Source organism: Lissotriton helveticus, chromosome 12, assembly GCF_964261635.1.
Source record: "Lissotriton helveticus chromosome 12, aLisHel1.1, whole genome shotgun sequence".
Classification (NCBI taxonomy): Eukaryota; Metazoa; Chordata; class Amphibia; order Caudata; family Salamandridae; genus Lissotriton; species Lissotriton helveticus.
Window position 1 is genome coordinate 856,541,116 of NC_136073.1, and position 25,314 is coordinate 856,566,429.

Genomic DNA, 25,314 nt, shown 5'->3' on the forward strand with positions numbered 1-25,314 from the left:
GCTGACACCTAGAAGAGAAAATATATGATGATAATAACACTGCTGCCTCCTAGAACCAAGCTCAATAGACCGGCAAAGAGAAAGTGTCTTGAGCCAAGGAGAGCCCCGAGGGGGTATCCACTCTTACCTTTGTGTTTGACGTGACAGTCTGCATGTATGGTGACCTTTCGGTATTGACAGTGCCTCGAAGATACTGGAGCAGTAGTAGAATGGTCCGGCGAAGCTCTTTTTCAACTTTGTGTGGTATACCCTTTCACAACTCAGGTAAGAGAGCCTCCTTTAAAGAAGATTTAGCTCACAGTGCGGCGTAAGTGTAGAAAACCTCTCTTATGGTACACATGTTGCTTGCAGGGGTCCCAATGCTGTGTGCCCTCAGGGCCGGCTTTAGGGCAGTGCGGCCGCACTGGGCGCTGATCTGTGGAGGGGGCGCCAACCTCAGTGGGGGGGTGCTGTGTTTAGCAATAACTTATGATTGGAGAGATGAGGGGCACTTTCGCCTAGTGGTAGTGAGAGAATCCGAGGAGACGTTCATGGGGTGTGGGGGTGCCAAAAATGATTGTCGCACTGTGCGCCTCCCGCTCTAAAGCTGGCCCTGTGAGCACTCACACACATGCGAAAAAGAGATGCTACACAGTGTGCGAAAGACTGGAGTATCAACCTGAAGCTTGACTCTGAATCCAGTTAAATGCAAAAATTAATTTTTTGTATTGCATTTAATACCAGAAATTGTCCCATCTCCAAGCTTTCAAGTGCCAAAAAAGTGAACAAGGCACAGTAAATAAAGTGGATTGCTCAAGATCATACAGCCTCTTCCAATAAGAAAGCTGGTACTTAGTCTAACGACATTCAAAATGTTTATTCCACTTCAGGAATAATTCAATAGTATTCATACTTTCACTCTTCATGCCTAAGCGCTGTAAACTCTCTCAGGTGAATCCTGCGCTACACAAATCAATGTAACATAACATGAAAGTGCTAAATTACACGTTTCTATACAATCAACTTCTGGTGAAATTTTTAGGCAAAGTTAGTCTTCTTTTTTTTTTGGAGGCGGGCAAAGTAATGAGACAGAGCTGCCGACTTTGGAACTGGGGAACCATATTCCAGTCTTGGTGATGGCTCAACATCCTGTGTTTCTGGGCAAATCATTTAATCTCTCTGTACCCAAAAAAATGTATGTGTCCTTCTGTAATGTGACTGGTGCTCAAGTACAAAAAGAACAAATGATGAACGGAATGCTGAACAATGTCAAACATTCAACCATAGTACAGACATCTGGGGCTAAATCCATTGTTTTTTTGCTCACCACGCCATTCCAGTTTGGAACCACCCGCATGCAAATCAGTCTTGTCCCTGCACCTCATGGGAACAGCCCAGCCTGAACTGCCAGGCCAGATCCTTCCTGGACCAGAAAAAGCATCCTAGGACCGGTCATCAGCCAGGGTAGCTTGACTCCGGTGGCATGGTGAGCACGGGACCCCCATCTGGTGGTGAGTATGTGACCCACATCTGGGCATACCCGTCCTACCAAGGGCAACATATGCAAAAAGAACAAAGGATGGACGGAATGCTGAACAATGTCTAACAATCACCCCCAGTACAAAGATCTGGGCCAAAATCCATCTTTTTTTGCTCACCATGCCATTCCAGTTTGGATCCAGCCATATGCAAATCACTTTTGATCCTGTTCCCCATCGAAACAATCCAGCCCGAATTGCCAGGCCAATTCCTCCTTGGACCGTAAACAGGCAAACTAGGACCGGTTTTGCGATATCACCCATCATTAGCCACAATAGCTTGCCTCCGGTGGCATGGTAAGTACAGGACCTACATCTGAGCATACCCGTCTCGCCTAGGGTGACAAACGCAAAAAGTACAATTAATGGACGGAATGCTGAACAATGTCAAGCATTCACCCCCCAGTACAGAGATCTGGGCCTAAATCCATCTTTTTTTTGCCCAACTCGTCATTCCAGTTTGGTCCCAGCAATATGCAAATCAGTCTTGACCCTGCTCCCCATAGAACAGTCCAGCCCTAACTGCCAGGCCAGGTCCTCCCTGTACCCGAAACAAGCATCCTAGGACTGGTTTTGGGGTATCACCCCTAATCATCCAGGGTAGCTCAAGTAAAGAGCTCCAATACCTTCTTGTCAAGCCTGTGCTATATAGCACTGCAAAAAAAAACAAGAGAAAACAAACCTTGAGGAATGTTTCAATGGAGTTGCTAAAAAATTGAGAAAACCGGATCTGAAGATCTTTGGCCACATTAAACTTGGGGTCTGAGGCTGGGGTGTAAATGGGAGTGTACAATGGTAATCCTAGAATCCTACCACATCTAACACTATAAATAAGTTTGAAGTTGTCACTGTACCCACAACCAGCCCAGAGACAGAAGTCTGGCAGGATAAAAGCAGGGTCCTTTAAAAACTGGACAGGGGGGGGCGTGGCTAGCAGCCGAGCATGGCGGCAGCCTAGAGGGACAGCTCCGGTAAAGAAGCGACCTCTCCAACAATCCGTGCACTAATCCGTGGCTGAAACCGACCTCGGACGGAGGGGCCGGAGACCCGGGACCGGGCGGCACGGGCAGCAGACACTCCGACGCGAATTGGACGCCGGACGGCAGAGCTACGGCCGAGTGTCGGCGCTGCCTCGACGAGGGCCAGAAGCCGGGGCCTCCAGCACTCAGGGGTGCCAACCGGAAGTGCTACTGAGCCGGCAGGGGCAGACCGGAAGTGGCCGGGAACCGAGGAGCGGAACGAACAGTGACCTGCCAGAATACAGCGCTGACCCCGACTGCGGCGTGTGAGCGATCCGACGACCGTGGTGCGACAGCGGGGGACACTGCTGGAGCGCTGCCTGAGAGCCGTAATCGGAGGAGGGGTGAGGCGCTGTTGCGGGACGTGGCGGGGCGAGGGAGCGAGTCGCGGGGGCGGCAGACGGCCGGACGGGCTCTCGTGAACCCCCCCCCCCGCAGGAGCTGGCGTGATTCGGACCTGGGTGGCGCCTGGAGGCCGCAGTACCAGTGCGGACAGAAAAAGAAAAAGCGGTGGTGAGGGGCGCAGGTGCTGGGAGACCTGAAAGACTCGGTCGTCGCCTGGCCCTGTGCTTTGGACCCTTGCTTCACACAGGACCCCATAGTGTTGTTACCCCGCCGGGCCATATCGGGCGCATCCCAGCTCCACCACCTATAGGACGCGGCCATCGCTGAGGACACTGCGGGACCCTGTGCCGCGCAGAGGGTGTCAGTGTACGACTGGGGGGAATAGATCATCGCGCTTCACATGACTACCGCGGCCACGGCTCCATAGTGGTCCAGAATAACTTGAGCTGGAGGACTACTCATAACACTACAGGGATTGGACCGCAATAACGCTTGGGCTCGGGCCGCGACCACTCCCTTGCCCAGCCCCCACTGCAGGACATCTCTCCTGACGCCCAGCGGAACGTTGGCAGGCAAGATGGCGGGAAAAGGCCCCAAAGGCGGCGCGACACAGACGCGTATCAAGAGATACACCTGCGAAGCGTCTGCATCCCCTCCAACGGACGGAAGGCAAAACTCCGCGAAGACAGTAAACGGCGCGGGAACAAAAAAAGCGACACTGGATGACGTAATGCGAGCGCTCTCGCAGGTCCAGACCACGGTGGGTTCGATCTCAACTGAAGTCACTCTCATTAGAGCAGATCTCCACAAAATGGCGGAAAAGGTGGGCTCGTTGGAGCTCGTGACGAAATCACTGGTGGAGGATGTCTCAGAGCTTCAGACGGCGATGGAGAAAGTAGTAACAGAGAATAAACTACTAAGGGAAAAGCTTGATGACCAGGAAGGGCGCTCCAGACGGAATAACATCCGAATTCTTGGGGTCCCTGAATTGGAAGGTACAAGGGCAACTGATCTCTTTGTGGAAGAAGTCATCAAGACACAACTCCAACCTAAGGGCCTGTTGACGTTCTTCTCGGTCGAAAGGGCGCACAGGGTACCGGGTGGTCAGCCAAAACCGGGGGCGCCGCCAAGACCTATCCTGGCGAGACTGTTCAATTTCCGGGATAGAGATGCCATCCTCCAAGCGGCGCGGGTATCCCCCCCCCGTAAAGATCCAAAACTCTACATTGGCGTTTTTCCCGGACTACACGGCGGAGGTGGCCCGTAAGCGAAAGACATTTCTAGAAATTAAAAAGGAATTGAGAAGGAGAGAGATCCCATACTCCATGCTATTCCCGGCCAAGCTGCGGGTAGTGGCAGAAAATAGGACTTGGTTCTTTGATAATCCCGACGTAGCCCGAGACTGGCTGGATGGCTGGCGTCCAACCTCTCAACCCCACCGAGCAGGACGGCCCAAGAGAGGCCAACGAACAGGAGATCAAGCAGATAACCGGGCGGCAGGACCGACAGAAGACAGAAGCTCGCCACTGAGAGACACTGCTACTGGAGGTCTGGAGGTGGAAGAATAGCACTCCGGCAGTTACGAGACATTTATTGGTAATGGGACTGCGGTGTGGGCCGCCATGGATACTGGGCTACGGACCTCCATGGAGGGAATGAGGGGTCGCTGACGCCGAAGCACTCTTCACCCCCAACAAGCAAGTAACGATGTGTTTGTATTTGGGTGGGATCAGGCACTCTGCTAAATTGGGGAGGCGGGCAGTTCCAAGTCCGAGTTGCAGGGGAGCAGGGAGGGGGGGAGTTGGGAAGATAGGGGGGGTAGAAATGTTTAACTGTTTGAAAAATTTGACTCTAAGAATTACGCGAAGATTCACAATAGTCACAGTAAGCTGGAGAATATGCCTCGCGCGTGCCACTGCACGCCCGACGACAGTTAGCACACCATTGCAGGCGCATGGCGGCGTCCAGGGGAATCAGGGTCCGTCCTTACAGGCACACAATGGCACAAATGGCACGGTCTGATATGGTAGAAGACCGTCCTGACACAGGGCTGGTCCTGCCGTTAAAGGTGGTATCATGGAATGTCAGGGGGTTAGGAGACAGGGTGAAGAGAGGGTTGGTGCTTCAGTCCATTCGGAGACTGAATCATGATCTGATCCTCCTTCAGGAAACACATCTGGTGGATAAAGCTAGTAAGGCCCTAGATAGACGAGGTTACCGCATGATAACACACTCAGACTTCACTTCAGGTTCCCGGGGAACAGGTATTTTGATGAAGAGAACATCCCGATTCATTCCACAGAACACCAAAACTGATAGTTACGGCCGCTTTGCAGCGGTGTGTGGGCAATGGGAAGGACGGTCCCTCAATGTGGTGTCAGTATATATTCCACCTGCACTACATGCGACTGCGCTTCCAGACTTGGGAAGATTCTTGTTGGAACTCCCGGAAGGGGATCTAATAGTGGGAGGCGACTTTAATGCGGTGGCAGATAACACACGAGATAGGTTCCCGGTTCGGGTGCTGACAACTAGCCCGTCCCGCTTCAGCGAGTTCATAGAGGCCCAGGGATTGGTAGATATATAGCGGCGCCTACACCCCGAAGATCAGTAATACTCTTATTACTCGGCTACCCATAACTGTCTGTCCCGTATTGACTACTTCCTAACATTGGGGGGCGGCCGACTCACGATATCTGAGGCGAAGATACGACCTCGAGGTGTCTCGGATCACTCCCCCTGACGCTGAGCCTGTCGTGCTCCGCAGTTGCGCGTACAAGAACTTACCCACTTTACCCAGGGTATCTTAAGGTGCCCCGCATCCGTAAAGACCTGAAAAAAATGACTAGGTGCTACTTTGAGGAGAATACTGGCTCGGTGTCCTCCCCAACGACCTTGTGGGAGGCATACAAAACAGTCTTGAGAGGGCAGGCCATCTCGACGATAGCGGGGCACAAACGCACACAAAAGAGGGAACTGTTAGATCTGGAACTGAAACTAGAAAAAGCAAACGCAGACCATATGGCACACCCATCAGAGGACACCCTACACTCACTCCATCTCTGCCAGCAGCTACATGGCGACCTTCTCAAGCGACGCACAGTAGAAAACATAGAATCTACAGCGCAAAGGGTATATGACATAGGGGACAAGGCAAATAAACTATTGCCATGGCTAGATAAAAAAAGAGAGGGCTGTAGACGCATACTACAGCTGGTGGACTCGGAGGGGATATCACACTCACGCCCCGATGAGATTGTAGAGATCTTAGCTGACCACTTCCGGGAAGTCTACACTCCAGAGGAGGAAGTCACAGCAGACGCGGCAATGTCGGCGCTTCAAGATACACAGATCGCGACTCTACCACCGGAAGCGGTGGATGAACTGGAGGAAGATCTGACATTGGGCGAAGTGCAGACGGCAATTGCTGCACTCCACACTGGTAAAGCGTTGGGCCCCAACGGGATGCCAATAGAATGGTTCCAGTCTATGGCGGACACCCTAGGCTCACCTGTTGGCCATGTACACGGAGTGTCGGGAGAAGGGGTCTTTGCCCCCGGATCAACGGATGGCAACCATAGTGGCCATCCCGAAACCTGGTAAACCACCCATAGCCTGCACGTCCTATCACCCGATTTCGCTCCTTAACGCCGAAGCAAAAATCTTGGCGAAACTGCTGGCGAATAGACTGACTCCGCACCTAACCCATCTAATCGACCCAGACCAGTCAGGCTTCATGCCACATAGAAGCACGGCATTGAATCTTCGCCGTGTGCACGGAGCATTGGCGCGTGCCCACCTGCTGAAGGAGCCGGCGGCCATTCTATCATTGGATGCCAGAATGGCGTTTGATATGGTAGAGTGGCAGTACCTCTTCGCAGTACTGACCCGTATGGGCTTCGGCCCCAAATTCATCTCCTGGATCACTCTGCTGTACACGGAACCTGTGGCACATGTGGCAGCCAACGGTCACATCTCCCGGGAAATTCCTTTGGCTAGGGGAACGAGACAGGGATGCCCGCTCTCCCCCTTGCTGTTTGCGCTGGCCCTGGAGCCACTGGCTACCGCCATCAGGGATACCCCGTTATTAAAGGGACTGAAATGGGGAGACACCTGGGAGGATAGAGTCTCCCTATATGCTGATGACATGCTCATCTACCTAACCGACCCTGAGACGGGCATCCCGAAGTTACTAGCCATGTGCAATACGCATGGTCTGACCTCCGGATACACGATCAACTGGACAAAATCAGTCATATACGTACTGAAAGGTCCTGCACCGGTTCTCCCAAATGACTGCCCGTTAATGATAGCCGACACTTCCTTTAAGTATTTGGGTATTCACGTCGCTCGTGACGCGGCGGTATTCTATGATCTGAACTTACTGCCACCTCTCACACGCCTTAGTGCAGACGTGCGACACTGGAAGACTCTACCTCTTACAATGCTGGGACGGGCGGCATTATTCAAAATGATGGCGTTGCCACGCCTACTGTATGTATTAGAGAATACTCCAGTCATGATACCGCCTTCATATTTCCGGAAGGTGACCGCGCTGATGACAGACCTATTATGGGGAGAACGTCCGCCCAGAATAGCACATACCAAACTTAACCGTGGGTGGTACGACGGGGGAATAGCCTTGCCAAATATGCAACTGTATTACTGGGCGTCGCAACTCAAGGTCGTTAACCAATGGATCCACGCCCCGCATAATGACCCGGCGTATTCAGCGGACAGAGCACAATTAGGCACACAGCTTATTGGCCCCATTGTATACTCCAGGACTTACAGCGAAACTGACTGGACCTACTAAACACACCGTGCTACTTTGGCACAGGGCACAGGCGCGACTTAAATGGAAAGGGGTCATAACTAAACTTACTCCGCTGTGGGACACCAAACGGCTGGGCTGTCTTCGTACCAGCAAGGGATTTACCCAGTGGGATAACATTGGCATCTCGACAGTGGGAGACCTTTGGACCACTACTGGCGTGATCCCTTTTCCGCAACTGCAGCAACAATACGCATTAGGCCACAACGAAACATACAGATACATACAAATAAGGCATGCGTTGCTGGCGGTGATTGAGCCAGGGTCGACTGTCCCGGACTCCTCACCGTTGGAGGACCGCCTGCTCACGGAATTCATGCAAACAGGCGCCACCTCACTCACTTACCGAAAACTTTTAAACAATCTCCCGGACCCCTTAGTCAAACTGAAAGAGAAATGGGAAACTGAGCTGGGAGCCATGGACGAGACAGACTGGAACGCTGCATTGGCGTCACCACGAGAGGCGGGCGTCTCAGCTCGTTTCAGGCTGATACAATTTAAGATACTGCATAGGGTATATTACACTAGGACCACCTTACACAAAATGGGCAGGGCGGACAACCCGTATTGCCTTAGGGGGTGTGGTGAGGAAGGGACACTGCTGCACACACTTTGGGAATGCCCGGCCATCTAAGGATACTGGCGGCAGGTCCTGCGCACCATCTCCCAGACTCTCGAAACATCGCTTACGCCAGACCCGCGTGTATGTTTGCTGAATGTATGGGAAGGAACTGACCTGAGACGCCGGAAACAACAATGGGTTACAATCGGGACGATGGTGGCCAAGCGAGACATTGCACAGAGGTGGGGAGTGGCGGAGACACCTACATTGGCGCTGTGGTGCAGGACTATGGACAAACTCATGTTAGTCGAACGTGCAGTGTATAAAATGCGAGCTAACCCTCGCAAATGGAATATGATCTGGCAGCCGTGGAACAAATACAGAGGAGACTTATGCGATCCACTTTCTGAAGAAGAAGTGGATAGCTCAGAAGATGAGGAGGAGATGAGCGAATGAGACCTTAGGGAGTGGGGAGGAGCTAGTAGAAGGATAGAGAACTGGGCAATAGGGGTTATGGGTGGAATGCGTTCGGGGGGGATGAGGTAATACTCTGGTATCTGTGCTCCGGCTGGTGATAATATAGCAACATCGCTCTGGCTATAAGTGACTATATGTTAGTAATGAGTCTACAGTTTTGTTTGTAACTTTATAAAAGTAAGATGAAGTACACTTGAAAAAAAATTCTGACTGCCATAAGTACTGATTCAACGCACGCTGCCGGACCGGTGGGTTGTCGGCTAAATAGCTGTGTAACGTTGTACAGGTGCTGTTGAGTACTATTCGATGACATTTTGTTGCACATAATACTGTATTGTGCTATTGGCAAATGCAAAAAAAGTCTTTCAAAAAAAAAAACTGGACAGGGGCTATACAAGAATTGTTCTGCTACCCTGTTCTTTCCCGTTCATGTGCACCAAAGTACTACATGTGGCTCATCAGACCTTTCAGACAGGATTTGATATTATGTTATCAACAAAATGCTCAAAGCATCACCCTGCTTATTCTATTGTGCTCCGGAGAGTAAATTCTGCCCATAAGGTCAGCCTACTGTGCACTTTAACTTGTAGTCTGGTTTTCTGCATTGGAGAGCTAAGCCTGGCACCGTGAAAATAGCTTTCAATGTGTTATCGCTACTAACATTAATTTTTGTTGTGTTCCAATTTTAAATAGCAGGCACCCTACCTTGTGGACTACAATGCTTGCATGGGGTCAACTACTAATATTTAAACAGAACTTTCTATCCTTTTCAAAAGGCTTACTTTAACAGGTCGCACTGCTAATTTTACACTGCTGCACTCAGGCAACAATGGTACGCCTAAAGCCGTATTTTCCCTTTTATAAGCCATGGATGTATTTTCTGCACCACATACTATGGCCTTCTAAGAAAGTTAAATAAGCGAATCAGGGATTAGACACTTTGTATGGGTCTAGTGCACACACTCTATGAACTAGCCACCGCGCCCCAGTGCGCAGACTCTAAACACCAGTAAAGAATTTCTGCAAAAACTGGGGTTGACCATGCAAAAAGGGCCATTTTCTATCAAATAAAATTACCGTTTTGTTCTGCTCACTATAAAGTGACACTCAGTCACATATGTAGCACATTAAAAACATGGAAATGTCACTTATATGCAAACTGAAAACATTGCAGCTTCGAAAATTTCAGTCTGACAGTTTCTGATTGAGGGTACCATGCTGAGCATGAAAAAGTATCATTTTATAAAATTCAGCCGGTGAGCAGGCCAACCTTGCGGGCGAGAAAGTAAACACGCTAATGAGGGTCTGCAGGGGAGCAACCGGCGTTGCTCTTAAAGCCCCACTCTGTGGAATTCTTGGCAGGCAGCCATGTTAAGACATGGGTAAGGGGCACCACCCAGTCAAACGGTGGCGGGGCGGAGCCAGATCAAGATGGACGCTTCACCTTTGGCAACACGCCGACCAATCATACAGAAGGCTCCGTCAAAGTGGGTGGGATTAGAAGCCACATGCCGCGCCTTCCACCCGTCCCCGCCAACTTCGGCCAATCAGAAAACGGCCGCCCAAAAACTACAACTTATTGGGCGCCAAGCTGGAAAAGCTCTGAGTCCTCCTGGTCAGAGCAGCGCGTGAAGGTGACCGACGGCTGGCTCCTGATTGCGCCCGACATATCCACTGACCCTTCACTCAAATACCATCTACCTTCCTTGATTAAGGGTGCCCTATACTGACCAGGTAAGTGGGGGTTACGTATTTGGGTAACATTTTGAGGTTGGGGCAAACTATGCCGCACTTTACTTCTTTCAGCATACGGGTACTCCGCCGATCAAGCCAACGGCCTAGTAAAATGCCCAATCACGGCAAGAATCTTCAGCGCGCGCTGTTTGTGATTGGCTCAGCGTGAACCGGTGCGCGCGGGAAATGCGACCGGTGGCGCTCCGTTGAAAAGTGTTAGGTTCTGAAACGCGCTGCGCGTGGCGGGAGCAGGACGGGGCGGGGCACGAAAAGCCCGCGAAAAGTGCTCTTCTCGGAGGTGTAGCGGTTCGAGGCCCGCCGCCCCACTCTGACAAAAGTCCGAGGAGCGGCAGCGTTCTCAGCATTTAACGATTAAAAGGCAAATTTAATGAAACTTGCATATGGTGACACACTGCCATGGTGTTGGGGGCGGGCGCACATGTATCTCTGTAGCAATTAATAGATTCAACAGCTGGGCGAGTAACAGCGTTTCTGGGCGCTACATCTCATACCGCCCGGATGTATGGGCCTGGAGGAAAAAAATCGAATGTTTTATTGCTTGGATTTAATGAGGTTTTGTTGCTTAACTAATCGTTGACGTGCAGTGATTTATTTTAATAAACTAGACTTTTTTTCACACTCGCTAAAGGCATGCCAGCAGTTGCACCACATATTTGCTAAAGTGTCTTTTTTTCAGTAATAACGCGATTTTACATTTTTTCTCCTTATAAACAAACGCGTGCAGGCTAATAAATGAATACGCGCTTGGTTCTGGGAGCTGTTAACAGGCTGGACACGATAAAAGCAGCATGCAATAATATAAATGCAACTCCTATTAATGGAAGACACAATATGGTGTTTTAATACTGATGTCACTGCCTTGACTATGAGCAAAGTCCAATATGTGTATAGGTTCTACACCTCAGTCATGACAATTGTAAAACAGTTGCATTTTCACCCACCGAGTTCACATCGGTGTTGCGTTTTCATGAGCAACAGTGGGAGTCATTCAGCATAAGTGTTTACAGAAGACCTCTTTAAACCCCGCCCCCAAATCTCCTCCAAGCACCCCCTCAGTAATTCCCCATCTCCACTGCAAGGTCGATGGGAGGTTGCAGCCCCAGATGAGGGTGGTCTGCAGGCAGAAGCCATGTGAAGGCTCCTCGTGAATTGGATTAGACGGTGCAAGATGACCCTGAATTGAGCCAGGCATTTTTTTCGCGCCTTTTGTGGCTCGTCCAGTCTTGCCCCTTTAATGTGACGGATTGGCAGCAGGGTCAGTACCCTGACTATGAATTGATCCTCTGCATAACTCCATTATGGATTGTCCATGGTTTTAGTTTCTCAGCCTCTACCTGGGCTACTTCATCATGTATACTACAGGTGCCCAGTTTTTGTTTTCCTTCTGTGCTCATTGCTCCGAGTAAGTTACTTTTGCAATCTTTCTCTGCCTCTCGAGCTGCTGGACTCCTTCCCGCTCGACAGATGGACTTGTGGTTGCAGCCCCACTGCAAAGCCAAGAGCCGATGAGTGTTGGCATGTTGCCAGACCCACTGCTAGTTTGAGTGGAGTTATTGGGATGTGGCCAGAAAGCATTAATGTGGCGCAACTATACTAACGCAATCGAGGGAGGTAGCGGGCAATGTAAATATGCCATCTTAAGTAGCGATTGAAATTGAGTAAAACAGACCCCAGAGTGCTCAAAGATGTGCTTAGTTCAACAGCTTTGGTGCTAGTTTGATTTACTCATTTTATGATTGAGGACACTGTTAGTGGCGTTATGTCACCTGTTCTTTCCTCAAAATGTATCTGTCCCTCACTCTTCCCTTTTTTTTTTTTTTAACCAATGTCCTGCAATTGCTTCTGTCAGCTGCAGTCATGTGGATCCAAGTGCGCACCATGGATGGCAAGGAGACTCACCGCATCGACTCGCTCTCCAAGCTGACCAAAGTGGAAGATCTGCGGCTGAAGGTCCAGGAGGCCTTTGGAGTGGAAGTAGACCGCCAGAGACTTTTCTACCATGGCAAGCAGGTAAATACGAAGTGTAGTTGCTGGTTCCAGGCTATTGTGAATTCAGTGATGGATTACAGCTTTTGGAGTAAGTGTACTGTTGATGTAGGCCATGGAGTAGGGTGTTTGGTTTTGGGTCTTCCTGTGATTCCAAGATTTTTGTTCTGTAACTTTTTCACACCTGTGGTGGTGTTGAGACCGTATCAAAATTCTTCCTTGGGTGACCATCCATCCCCAGCATTTTAAGACGTGTGCATTTGAAGAGTGGTAATCGCAATCCATAATCTCTGTAAGGGAAAGTTGGTTTATTCAACTACTGTATTTTTCTACACTGGTTTGCTCCATTGCATCATTTGATGGTTTAACGTGCAAACACCAAATAGACAAATCTGTGGGTATAAATGGAGACCATGGGTGCAATGCAGTGTACTTTGATTTTGGGGCTGGCAGGGCCAGCTCTTACTATCCTGTGCTTGATTTGCAACTGATACAGGGTTCAGCTCCAGTAGGTTCGATCATTTTTATATTCCAAACAAATGCTGGCTGGTCACTGTTTCCTTTTGCACGAGGGTGTTTGGAATAAGTCATCCTAGGCTATCTCAGAATCCTGGGGGAAGTGGTTGGGGCTGCCTCGAACGGGCTCTAAATCCTAGGGAGCAGTTTGTTTGCGGGCCAATGCAGTGCATCAACCTGTCTTAACCATTCCTGTAAATGCATCGTGGTCAATACTGGTTTGTTATAAACCACACGAATAAAACCTCTTTCCAGATTTAGTTTGAATTGCAGTGCAAAATGTGGATGGAAATTGTTGAAGATTTTGGCTTTACATGTCTGCTTCATGAAGCTTTGTAGTTCAAATGGTAAAGTCACTGAGTGATTTGCTCAGTCGGCCTACAAGTGCTCGTAAGTCTTAAATTCGTAGAGCTGTTTGTGATTGGGGAACAGAGCACTGCGCATTCTCAATTAACTATGTTTAAACACAGCCTACCATTTATTTTAATAGGGGTAATTGTTGCATTTTTGTGAAATACAATGGATTTCTTGATATGGCGGTGGTTGCCTGGGGAATGGACCAGAATCGCCTGATGTTGTGCCCATTGATGTACGTGACAGATTCATGCTGAATTTCAGTTATGCTTTTAGTTACGGTTGCCCAAAAAATGTTCGCCATCCTTTTTTCCTCAGAGAAATGATCATGCTAAGAGGGTATTGAGTGAAGGTAGACTGTAAACTAAATGTTTCTTATCCCTCAGATGGAAGATGGCCACTCCCTTTTTGACTACAATATTGGACTGAACGTCATTATCCAGCTGCTTGTGAGGCAGGTCCCAGCTGTGCTTCCTGTTACTAAAGAGAAGGACTCTGAGCTTTCAGACACCGATTCTGGCTGTGGCTCTAGTCAAAGCGAGACTGACAAGAACTCCAACAATGGCGAGACTGCGATGGAGCTCGATGGCCAGCCTAGTGCTACTGCTGAGGCTGAAATAGTCGATCCTGGATATGGACTTTACAGGGTAAATGTTCTTTCAAGATTTCGTGAAAATTGACATCTTGGTGCCTTGCATTAAATGTGTGGTGGGCAGTTTGTTCACAGGTGTGGTATTGTGGATGAAGGTAAGCTCACATGGAGTCTTTACATTTCAGATCAACGATTATGTTGATGCCCGCGACCCTACCATGGCTGCATGGTTTGAGGCACAGGTTGTCAATATAACCATGTCAACTAAGAGTGGCGTCAGTAATGCTTCTGAGGTGGATCCTGCCGCTGTGCCTGAAGAGGATGTTGTCTACCATCTGAAATATGAGGAGTAAGTAAGGCAAACTCTTAGCAGTCTTAAATCATTCAAAGGCCCCCAGCCCAGGTAGTCGACCAGACCTGTGAAATACGATCCCAAAGAGAATTCAGTAAAGCAATAAAGACTTGGAGGTTTCAGAACTGATTGTATATGCAAGTGGCAAAACAAATCACCCCCCCACACTTATTTCCCTTGTTTTTCCCATGCATAAAACTTTTTTCCTGATTCAAGGACCTTCTCAGGTCCTCATGTACAGCACTATCACATCGCTAATGGGTGGCATGTAGACCTCCAACCATACACTACAAAATGAGTTTCTACTCCATTGGCCATGTGGGACTCGATAGAGTCTTCTTCAGGTAATCTAGAAACGTGATAGTATTAAAGCAGACTTTTTTTTTTGCTTAGTAATTATGCATTTATAAAATGGTAGGCTTACCAAAAGGTCCTTCCAAGCTGCACTTTCTCCCACCGCTTCACATGGGCTGTTTTTTAGGTCTCGCCTGTCGATGCGCATCGAGCTTGCGAGACTATTGGGGCTTAACCACTCTTTAACAAACTTGCAAGGAATCGTGGCGATTCCTTGCAGTGCCCGTGACTTTTAAGCTCAATGCGCATGTGCATTGAGCTTAAAAGCGCGTGCACATCAGTTCCCTCAGCCGCACTCCAGGCCCCTGCTGTTTTCACACCCTCTCCCCGCTCCGCCCCCTCTCCTGCCCGCCGTGTCGCATTTCTCCTCCCCCTCCCCTTATCTGCCTTTCCCTCCGTCTTGTTTTTTTTTTTTTTTACCCGCTCCGCCCCCTCCCCTGCCCGCCGTGTCGCATTTCTTTTCTCCTCTTTGCTCCTCCAGCAGTTCTGTCACCTTTCCTTCTCTCCTCCCTTGTTTTCCTCTACGATTTCGCACCCATACAGCAATGGGCTTGTTATTCTTAACAGCTGCTCTTCGCTCCCTCTCGGGCTGCCTCCTCCTCCCTCCTGCTTATTGGGCTCTTTTCACCCTGAAGCCTGTGTGGCGCTGCCAATTCCTGTACCCTTGTTTAGAAGCGAACAATTACAGCTTCTAGAGTGTGAGGATGAATTGTTTCCATTTGCAAGCGCTTTTTTTGTCTGCAGGATTTCTATAGCAGGAACTCAACCTGATGGTATTGGATTGCTTTAGATGAGTACGATGTTGAACCGAGGCTTGAACCTGGCTCTCCAGCTCGAAAGTTGGCATCTCTGGCCATTACGCCAGATCCTCTGCTGCTTTCCCTTTTAATTTACAGAGCCCTAGAGCGACAGGGGTGAGCACTGTTTTGCAAGCACTTTCACTTTAAAATGTTCAGCCTGCGCAGCTGTCTGGGCATAATAAAGTCCATTTCAATCTGGTTCCGCCACAATATGAGGCTTGGTGAGCCCCTTTTGAGTTAGTGCACTGCAAGAGATAAGAAAAAGAGAGAGAGAACAATACACTAAAGAGAAGGGAACACAGTCTCTTTTAGCGGCAATTATTGCCCAACTTTGCAGAGCTGAAAATAAATGTTATCTCTGCTTTATAAAATAAGAATGAAAGACTGGCTTCATCTTCGTCTGCCAGTGTCTGTTGTTACTTGCAAGGAGGCGTGAAGGCCGGCAGTTCCAGGAGGGAATATTTGTATATTTATAGAAATAAAAGTGCCCCCTACCTTCCCGACAGACCACACGGCCATGCTTCCCAGGGGAAATGGCTCAGTGACCCCTGTGACTCCGGATGCATTTCTTTTCCAAAGCAGCCCTTGTCCACACACAGCACGAGTGACCGGGAAAGAAAAACATGCTTCAAAATTATCTCGCATGTTAGTTTCCAGATGCTTTCATTTCATGTATCAAAGTACATTTATGTAGCTAAGATGCTTGTTTTTCTTTTTCGTTAGTAACATGTTTTCCTTACATTTCGGAGTGTAAATAAAATACAGATTCTGACTTATGGAGGACTGGCATTGCCGCCCCCATCCCTCCCTTGAATGCTATGCCACTTCATCTCATGATTCATGGCTGCATCTTCACGAGTGTCTTGTGGTGAAGAGATGTCACCAGAAGTCATCCAATCAGAGGGCGCACAAGATAACGTCATGTGGTGAAGGCTTGAGGGTCCCTGGTCAGCCTAATTAAATGTATTTTTAAGGATACATGTGTGAGAAAAAGAAAGGCAACAGACACAGAAAACAACGTTTATTAAGTCAAACTGCTTACATTATAAGAATCAGAATAATAATTGTAATCATTTGGCAAGAATTTATATTATATATAAACTTTATTTATATTGTTTGGCGTTTACATACATTATTGGTCGATGTATACAGAAAAATGACATTTGGAGCTATTACAATTGCAAATAACAATGCCTTTTATTTTGATTTTCATTTTGAAAACATAAAGGGCTTTGTCATTTACAAAACCAATAGCTCCAACTTACCTACTGCGAGACCTATTGGCAACGCCAGTGCTTGTTTCACTTGTATTGGATGGAGTGCATTCCTGCACTTATCAGCTGAAATAGTGCCAGAGTACCACCTCTGTTTGCAGCTGTGTAGTCTTTAATTGTGCAGTGGCAGAGAGCAGATGTGGTTTATCTGTGCATTATTGTTGGGGTGAAATTTGTAGAAAAGGCTTGGGGTCATTGGCTTCTGGTTATGATTAAATGGTGTCCATGGAAGGCACAGAATAATTCAACTTTGCTCTCAGTATCCATCTCTGTAGGATAATTTTTTACCGTAGTCATTTAAAAGGTGCACTCGTGTAACTTGTATTAATGTATCCTTTCAGCTACCCAGAGAGTGGAATTGTTCAATTATCCGGTGGTTCAGTCCGAGCCCGTGCACGTACAGTGCTTAAATGGAATGAGCTGGTAGTTGGTCAAGTGGTGATGGTGAATTACAACATTGACGAGCCAGAAGAAAGGGGTTTCTGGTATGATGCTGAAATTCAAAAGAAAAGGGACACTCGCACAATTAAGGAAATTTATGCTAAGGTCCTGCTTGGGTGAGTGTTTGTTAATTCACAGTTGTAGGCATACATGTTTATTATAGTGAAGGTCTGGCATTGTACTGAAACTTGCTGTTTCCACAGTGAATCTGGAGATTTCTTGAGTGACTGCAAGATCCTTTTTGTAGATGAAATTTACAAAATCGAATCCCCTGGCACTGCTTCTCCTCTGCCTTCTGAAAGTCCAAAGAAGAGTAAGTATCCACTGGTTAGCCCATCTGATAAACCGCTGTAGAAGCGGTCTTCATATAGGTTTCATCTGCAGTAGCTGCTTGATAAAGAGCTATGTATATATGCAGTCCAATTTCCAAAGTGAGTTTCCTAGTCTCTCTGGACCAGTATGGGGCTCCCATATTGATAATGTGGACGTGTGCGTTATATTAATCCTGCTTAATATTGTACCTGTATTTTAATGTTTGCAACAGTAACTTCTGCAACAAAGTAAACAGCACAGTACTCTGCCTAGAACACTAGAAATCTGGGTTGGGGGTATTCTCTTTTCGCAACATGGGTAGTAAGTTTCTACATTGTTTTACGCTTTCCACACTTTGTTTTTAGGGCAAAATGGACCAGAGTGTAAACAGTGCAGAGACGATCCAAAGAAGAAGTGCCGCCAGTGCGCTTGCCATATGTGTGGCGGCAAACAAGACCCGTCAAAGCAAATAATGTGTGACGAGTGTGACATGGCTTTCCACATTTACTGCCTGAACCCACCGCTTTCCAAGATTCCAGAGCAGGATGATTGGTAGGTGATAATGTTGGCTGCGACTAATCTGAGGTTGATCTAGGGATTTCTGCCCTTGATTGGCAGGGTATGCACAGACTTGGGTCCCTGGCTCCCTTTGCCACTGGATTCAAGCTAGCCTGATATGGGGTGTTACCCCGAAACTGGTCCTAGGGTGCTTGTTTCCAATCCAGGGAAGACCTGGCTTGGCAGTTCAGGCTGGACTGTTCACACGAGGCACATGGTGAAGATTTGCATATAGCTGGGTCTGAACTGGGGTGGCGAAGTGAGCTAAAGAATGATGATGGATTCAACCCAGACCTGTCACTGGGTATGAGTGTCTGGAAACTTTCAGCGCTCTGCCCAGTGTTTGTCTTACCTCAGTTGTCAAACCCATTTAGAACTGCCTGCCCCCTCCCCCAGACTGCATCTTGCTGATTCTGTTCCAGTGTGGGTTCTGCTGTTTGCAAACTAGCTGACCTTTTAATTCTTCTCCAGCCATACTCAATTGTTTTGCCTGCTTGCAAGGATTGTAGATCCACTTTGCCTTCCCAGGCAGAGGGAGCGTTTCCAGGCATTTGCCTTTCAAGCTAGAGATTTACTTGAAAATAAACAATTAAAAGGGAAAGGTGCAAGTTCACAAAACCTATAGATTACTTTAAGATTACGTTGTGCCGATGTTTTGGGTGTAGCAGGAGGGCCTCTTCTAGCATTGCCAGGCCATGGTTCACGATGATGAAAGTTGTGCACTTCTCACATGGTTTATTTCTCAAACATTTAGGTATTGCCCAGATTGCCACCTTGATACAAGTGAAGTTGTTCTGGCTGGGGAAAAGCTGAAGCAGAGCAAAAAGAAAGCGAAGATGGCCTCCGCAAGTTCACAATCCCAGAGAGACTGGGGAAAGGTGGGTCAAGCCTGTGCGCGTGCAGGGGGTGCTACTAGTATCTCGATTCGAGGCTCACATAGGTGAAAATATAATTCGGAGTGAAAAGCAAAAGTGTATTCTTACATGTACATGTGTATGTTTACCTTGATGAAGTCTCCCAATTAGGTGCCAAAAAGAGTTTTAGTTAAATAATTGCAGCATTATCGAGATGGTGGGGCGGCAAGTGCAAGACTGTGGAGGAGGGTAGCGAAGTTTTATGTAACTATAAATCCTCTGCCCGTTAAACTGTGTTGGTGTTCATTGCTGCAGTCTGTTGGTACTTTGGATTGGAGGTAACTTTAATTTAGCATTGCTTTCACACATTGCCGTCATATTCCTGTATTCTGACCGATTGCATTTTCCCCTAAAGATGTGCTACAACCAGTGCATGGACGTGATATTCTAGTTCAGGTTGCATTAACTCTTGCCCTATCTGGGTGTGCATTTTGTTGTGGTTTTATGAACACCCTAAAGCTGTAGCCTGTTTCATTAACTCATCGATTGTGGGAGCATCTTTTTCAAATGTATTCAGTGAGCCTTCATCTGTCAGCGATGTTGCATGTAAGTTACATGTGCACAGTTTGAGCATGTTGACATTTTGTAAACTACAATTGATTGGATTGTATTCCTTTGTTGCTTGTATATCATTTTCTTTTTTATAATCTCCTAGGGCATGGCATGTGTTGGTCGTACAAGAGAGTGCACAATTGTGCCTTCAAACCACTATGGACCCATCCCTGGTGTTCCTGTTGGCACTTCCTGGAAGTTCAGAGTGCAGGTACTGTTCCCATGGTTTTGCTTGCAGAATCCTGGCAAAGGTCCCATTCTGTATGTAAGACCTAATTATTTGTGGGAGGTGGGGTGAGGATGACTGCAGTGTAAGTAGTAGAGCAGTTCCTGCCCTGTTAAGATGTATTCAATCTAAACTCTACTGACAACCTTTGGTTTTATTCCTTGCTGCTCTACTAGTTGTTGGGGATAGGTGTGTAAATTGACTGTTTTCTGTTTAGGCGAGCGAGGCTGGTGTTCACAGACCCCATGTTGCTGGTATAAGTGGCAGGAGTAATGACGGATCCTACTCCTTGGTCCTGGCTGGCGGGTACGAAGATGATGTGGTTAGTATCTCATTTGTTGAGTCGATTGGCTATTAAACTGGGGAGAACTGCAAGTAATTTAGTCTTGTTTTACAGGACAATGGAACTGAGTTCACATACACAGGAAGTGGGGGTCGCGATCTATCTGGGAACAAACGTACAGCCGAACAGTCCTGCGATCAGAAACTCACAAACATGAACAGGTAAGAACCACTAAGCATCCATGGCTTGTTTTTAGTAATCTGTAGTCTATGGACTATCCCGGTGGCCTAGAATCCTCGACTTAAGCCCGACTTTAAGAAAAGATTAAAAATGACCATGCAACGGTAAATGACTGAGCATTCTGATTTTGTCATTTATACAATGAATGTTGTGGCCGTGTAGTAGTGGCTGTCCCACTTCTGGCATCCCTGCTTCCCTGGTATAGTTAAAACTAACCACATACTAAGGTTGTAAAGGGAGCCTCCTCTAGCATCTCACTGTTTATCCCCCCTTTTCTTTTTGTTACAAAACTGTCTAACATGTCTTTTTGGATTTATTGTAACTTTGTTCTGTAGTGAGAAGTTGGCGTAACCTATGCCTATTTTATTCCCTTGAATCATGAAGAGCGCTGGCGCTGAACTGCAATGCCCCTATTAATGACAAAGATGGTGCAACAGCCAAAGACTGGAGAGCTGGCAAACCCGTTCGAGTGGTGCGAAATGCCAAAGGGCGCAAGCACAGCAAGTATGCCCCAGAAGAAGGAAATAGATACGATGGTATTTACAAGGTAAGCAGATAGCCTGCTCCATTTCTAGAAAACCATTTGGTGCTTCAATTCCCTCAATTGTTTGGGTCTCGTTTATTAGGTTGTGAAGTACTGGCCAGATAAGGGTATGTCTGGTTTTCTCGTATGGCGTTATATGTTAAGGCGGGACGATGAAGAATCTGCTCCCTGGACCAAGGAAGGGAAAGAGAGAATGAAGAAGATGGGTCTTACATTGCAGGTACTACTTTAGACTGAAGGCCGCCAAAATACTGTTTTTAATACTGGAGTTAGGTTTTGTTACAACTATGCTAACCACTGTGCAGCAGTTGCATCCTAGGAAACTGGGGAGCAATGCCCTCCCTTATTTTAATTTAAATGTAGCTCGTACAATGCGCCTTGTAGGTGCAAAAATTTAATGTATTAAGGTGTCAGCTTGCTTATCCATTTTTCGTAGTATCCAGAGGGCTACCTTGAGGCTGTGGCTGCCAAGGAGAGAGAAAAAGAAAACAAAAACCTGGAGGATGACGAAGATTTAGAAACTCCAAGCAAGGGAAAGAGAAAAAGGAAGTCTGGAGGTTTGTGACTTTTCTCCAAAGTACCAAGTTTTGGGGGTGGTATTAGGGTATGCAGCTGGTGGGCAGAAAGAAAATGGTAGAGAATATGTTGCAGTGTTGACACCTTGACTGCTTGAGCTATCCCTCTGCTGTGCGGGGCCATAATGTAAATGGGTCGAGCTGAGCTCGTCATGAGCACCGAAGGGGTTAAAGCAAGTCAACATAAGACCCGCTGCTGTTTCTATGTTTGGTATTGCCTTGCTGGTGTCCATTTTCCATCTTGTGCCTGTAGATTGTTGGCGAGTTGCTCATGTGGTTGTGCTCTTGAAACTGAGGGGGGTATAATACATGACCTATGTTCCTGATCAGGCATTTCTCTTCACATCTTTCATTGTGGATAAAACTCCTTTGCTTCTGCATGTTCCCTAATGGTTTCTGTAACAATAGTTTAAGTGGTGTGAATGAGGTCCTTTGTGGCATGCTCATACATTTGTAGTTTGGTCCCTAGACTGAACTAGTTGTCCTGGTGTATTCACCTTCATGCCCTTTTGATTTTTAGTGAACAAAGAAGAGGTCTCCGCATCTCCCAAAGGTACCCCTAAGAAGACTAAAGTAGAGTCGTACAAACTGACAGCTGAACAAAAGGCACTCATTAAAGAGGACGAAGCAAATAAGAAATTGTGGGCAGAAGCCATGGAATCGCTAAAGGGTGGACCGGTATGTTGTATTGATATAGTGCTTATTACCACTGACCAGGCTTTTTTCTTTTCTTTCCGTGAATGGTAGCCCACTACTTCCGAACCCAAAGTGGATTAGTGTATGAAAAATGTTTTTAAATTGAGTGTACACTTTTTTTGTAGCTGTTTCCAATAGGATAATTTGGGGTGGGAAGAAGGGAGGAGTTTAGTGTTATTTGGAAGATCAAAGTATAGTGAAGTTTGCAATGAATCTGAGTGAAGGTAGAATATCTACTGAAAGGGGTATAGAATGAAACCGTAATGAATAGTAGAGTTGGAGACCCCCCCCCCCCCCTGGAAGTAAAGTAATATGTAGACTTGTCTAATGCATGTATATGGGAAATAATAGAGATTTGACGTACTACATAACATTCTGTATGTAAATGTATGGATAAATAGACTCTATGCCACTTTCATTCGATTTGTTTTTCCCCATCATTTACACAATTGTCCCTTTAAATTGTGGAGGGTGGTAACAGCCTTTTGTGTAGAGGTTGTTAGTTATTCATTATAAACAATTTGTCTGCTGACCGTGTGATGAAGGAATCAAAGTGGTCTGTCCTCTAGATTTGAGGTGGGAGGGGAGTGGAACGGTGTTCAGATTTGATTGTGCCTATGCAGCCAGAGTAGTGGCCAACAGTGTTCTAACACTTTAATTTCTTTCAGAAATTCCTGAATACAGTAGAAGAAATATTCCTATGCATTTGCTGTCAGGAGGTGGTATATAACCCTATAACGACGCAGTGTCAGCATAATGTATGTAAGGTGAGTGGTCCTGCAGTGAACAGTACTTTTAGGTGCTGTTTGGTGTTAATTTGAAAGTTTGTTTACCTTTTACCCAGTTAAAATCTGGTTTAAAGTATGAGTTTTTGATTTAATCTTTATATAGTTTGAATGTGGTAGTCTATCTGTTTCCAACTCACTTTATATTTTTCCCTTACATAGGCATGTTTGGATCGTTCCTTCAAGGCGGATGTTCACACCTGCCCTGCTTGCCGTTTTGATCTGGGCAAAAACTATGCTATGCAAGTCAATAAACCCCTACAGACTGTTCTAAATCAGTTGTTCCCTGGATATGGTAGTGGTCGGTGATTTCAAAATGGACTGGTTTATAAATGTCAGAGGGTATGGGGGTAATATGTCATATCATAGTAACTTGTCACAACTTCAAGTTGGTGTTTCCATGCATTTCATTTTTCAGGGAAAACCAGGCCGTTTCAAGGTGTCTTCCTGCTTACTACTGAAGCGGGTGCTTTGCCATTGAAGCCTGGAATATGTTCATAAAATGGGATTTTCGCCATGGAGGTGTCTTTGTATAGCATTTCCGCATTAAATTATCCCATTGCATCAACTGGCATATCTACAGCTCTGGTCGTCTTGCAGAGAGCCCATTTTGGTTGGGTACAAGTTTATATGGTGAACAGTTCTCCAAAGCCATTAAAGTGCAGGCGGTTGACTGGCAGCGTTGGCTCAGGGAGAGGAAGTACTACCTCAGATGGAACTGGTGACCTCTGTCCTTGCCAAGTCGATTTTTATTCACAATTGCTGTTTGGGACATTAAAGCCATGTATCTGTGCCTTTTGGTCTAGTTTTCAAGATGTGAGACCAAACATGCCAGTTGTAGCACTATTGCTAACCAACAAGCACAAATGCTTGTCAATTGAACTGCAAAGGCTTCTTTTCTTCCCTAGTATTCCACAGAAATGTATGTCTCTGGTCGCGCTTGGCGCACGTGGAGGGCTTGCTTAATGAAATGTAAATTGTCTACTTTTTTTAAAAATGTTTTTTTTATTTTTTATTGTGGGGTCGAGCTGGCTTAGCTTTTTTTTTTTAGACTTAATGTTTTGCGTTAATGTTTAAAATGGGGCAAGGGAACTTGATCAGTTTAATTGCGGATGGATTGCCATTTTAACAGCAGTCTTACTTTGCAGGTTAATACCCACAGGACACCGTGGTCTATTGTACAGACAAAATGCAAACTGTTACTCATGGTTTTACAATGTTAATTGTTAACGTTGGTGGTTTAAAGTTTGCTTGAGTTTTATACATCGTCTAACAAAATAAAAATTGATTTTTTTTTTTTAAGACGGCGTCCTGTTTCTTTTTTCGTTCATGGGCATTTTAGAATCTGGAACCAGCAGATAAATTATAGAGTACATACTGGATATTTTTTTAGCTAACTTGAAACAGCCCGTAGCACCTTCTATACCAGTGGGTGGGGGTATTGCCTCCATTTTTGGGTTAAAAACTAGAAAATGTGCTGTGGACTAATATCAGGTTAATACAGAGCATACACTACCCAAGGGCTCTGAATGAGCCCCAGATTACATTACATAAAATCAGACTTGTGTAATTTTAAGCAGTGAAGATTAAGTGATTTGCCCGCTGCCAATACTGGGGACTCTAACTTGCTTCCCTAGGTCCAAAGTCAGGAGCTCTGGCTGTTATGCCACATCCTGATTTCTCAATTTGTGTTAAAAAAACCTACACAGTTGGGATTATTGTGTGTGGATATAAAAAGTTGACCCTTTATTGAGAAGTAAGGAAACGGCAGCAATTTTTTAAATTTATTTAAGTTTTGTATAGCGCTAGCTAGACCCGAAGGTATCAGTGCGCTTCACAACGTATACAAATGAGCAACAACATAGCAAGTAGGTCGAAGCAGGGTAGGAAGAGTATGAGAAGACATGGTAGCACGTGAAAGTCTATACAGTATCAGCATGAGGGCGACAAGGCGGAGAACAAATGAGTCATCCAGTTTTTGCTAGGACCAGAGAGTGAACTATCAAAGTCATACGATGGTTCTCGTTATGGACCAGCCCGCTCAAGAAAAAAGGCTTTAAGTAGTCTCTTGAATTTCAGGAAGGAGACGGTCAATCTGATGTGGGGGGGGGGGGGTGGAGTTCCATATCTTAGGAGCATTTCCCGCAAAGGACCTGTTAGATGTTTTACGTTTCTGTGATTTCAGAGGTATGAGTAGTAGCGTGTAAATGCTGGACTGTTTACTTTGAATCTTGCTTGGGAATACTTTGCAAGGGTTTGTTTCAAAACTGGGAGGGGGGTAGAAATAGTTCAGCTCCTTTGCACCAAATATGCCGGAACAATATTCGGAGTGGGGGGCCCACATCAGTGTTAATTTACTGAAATCAAAAGGATAGTGAAACTAGTCTGTAGCTGTTGCTTATGGCACAGTTTCCATTATAATAAGACTTTGTGCGGTAGAGCACTATCGTT

General features: G+C 46.7%; 1 protein-coding gene across 1 annotated transcript; it reads left to right on the forward strand.

Moving 5' to 3' along the window:
• Positions 1–10,303: 10,303 nt before the first annotated feature.
• Positions 10,304–24,162, forward strand: UHRF1 (ubiquitin like with PHD and ring finger domains 1). The gene is made up of 17 exons (XM_078670712.1): positions 10,304–10,488; positions 12,359–12,519; positions 13,752–14,012; positions 14,143–14,306; positions 17,079–17,294; positions 17,382–17,491; positions 17,856–18,042; positions 18,803–18,926; positions 19,618–19,725; positions 19,958–20,062; positions 20,138–20,244; positions 20,648–20,810; positions 20,890–21,027; positions 21,244–21,364; positions 21,903–22,060; positions 22,747–22,845; positions 23,026–24,162. Exons 2-17 carry the CDS (start codon positions 12,367–12,369, stop codon positions 23,170–23,172), a joined length of 2,361 nt encoding a protein of 786 aa, XP_078526838.1. The 5' UTR covers positions 10,304–10,488; positions 12,359–12,366; the 3' UTR covers positions 23,173–24,162.
• Positions 24,163–25,314: the final 1,152 nt, after the last annotated feature.

Coding starts and splice junctions, on each gene's coding strand:
- UHRF1 (XM_078670712.1), top strand. CDS start 12,367: ATGTGGATCCAAGTGCGCACCATGGATGGCAAGGAGACTCACCGCATC. Junction 18,927..19,617: donor CCCAGAGAGACTGGGGAAAG/GTGGGTCAAGCC, acceptor ATAATCTCCTAG/GGCATGGCATGTGTTGGTCG. Junction 22,846..23,025: donor GTCAGCATAATGTATGTAAG/GTGAGTGGTCCT, acceptor TCCCTTACATAG/GCATGTTTGGATCGTTCCTT.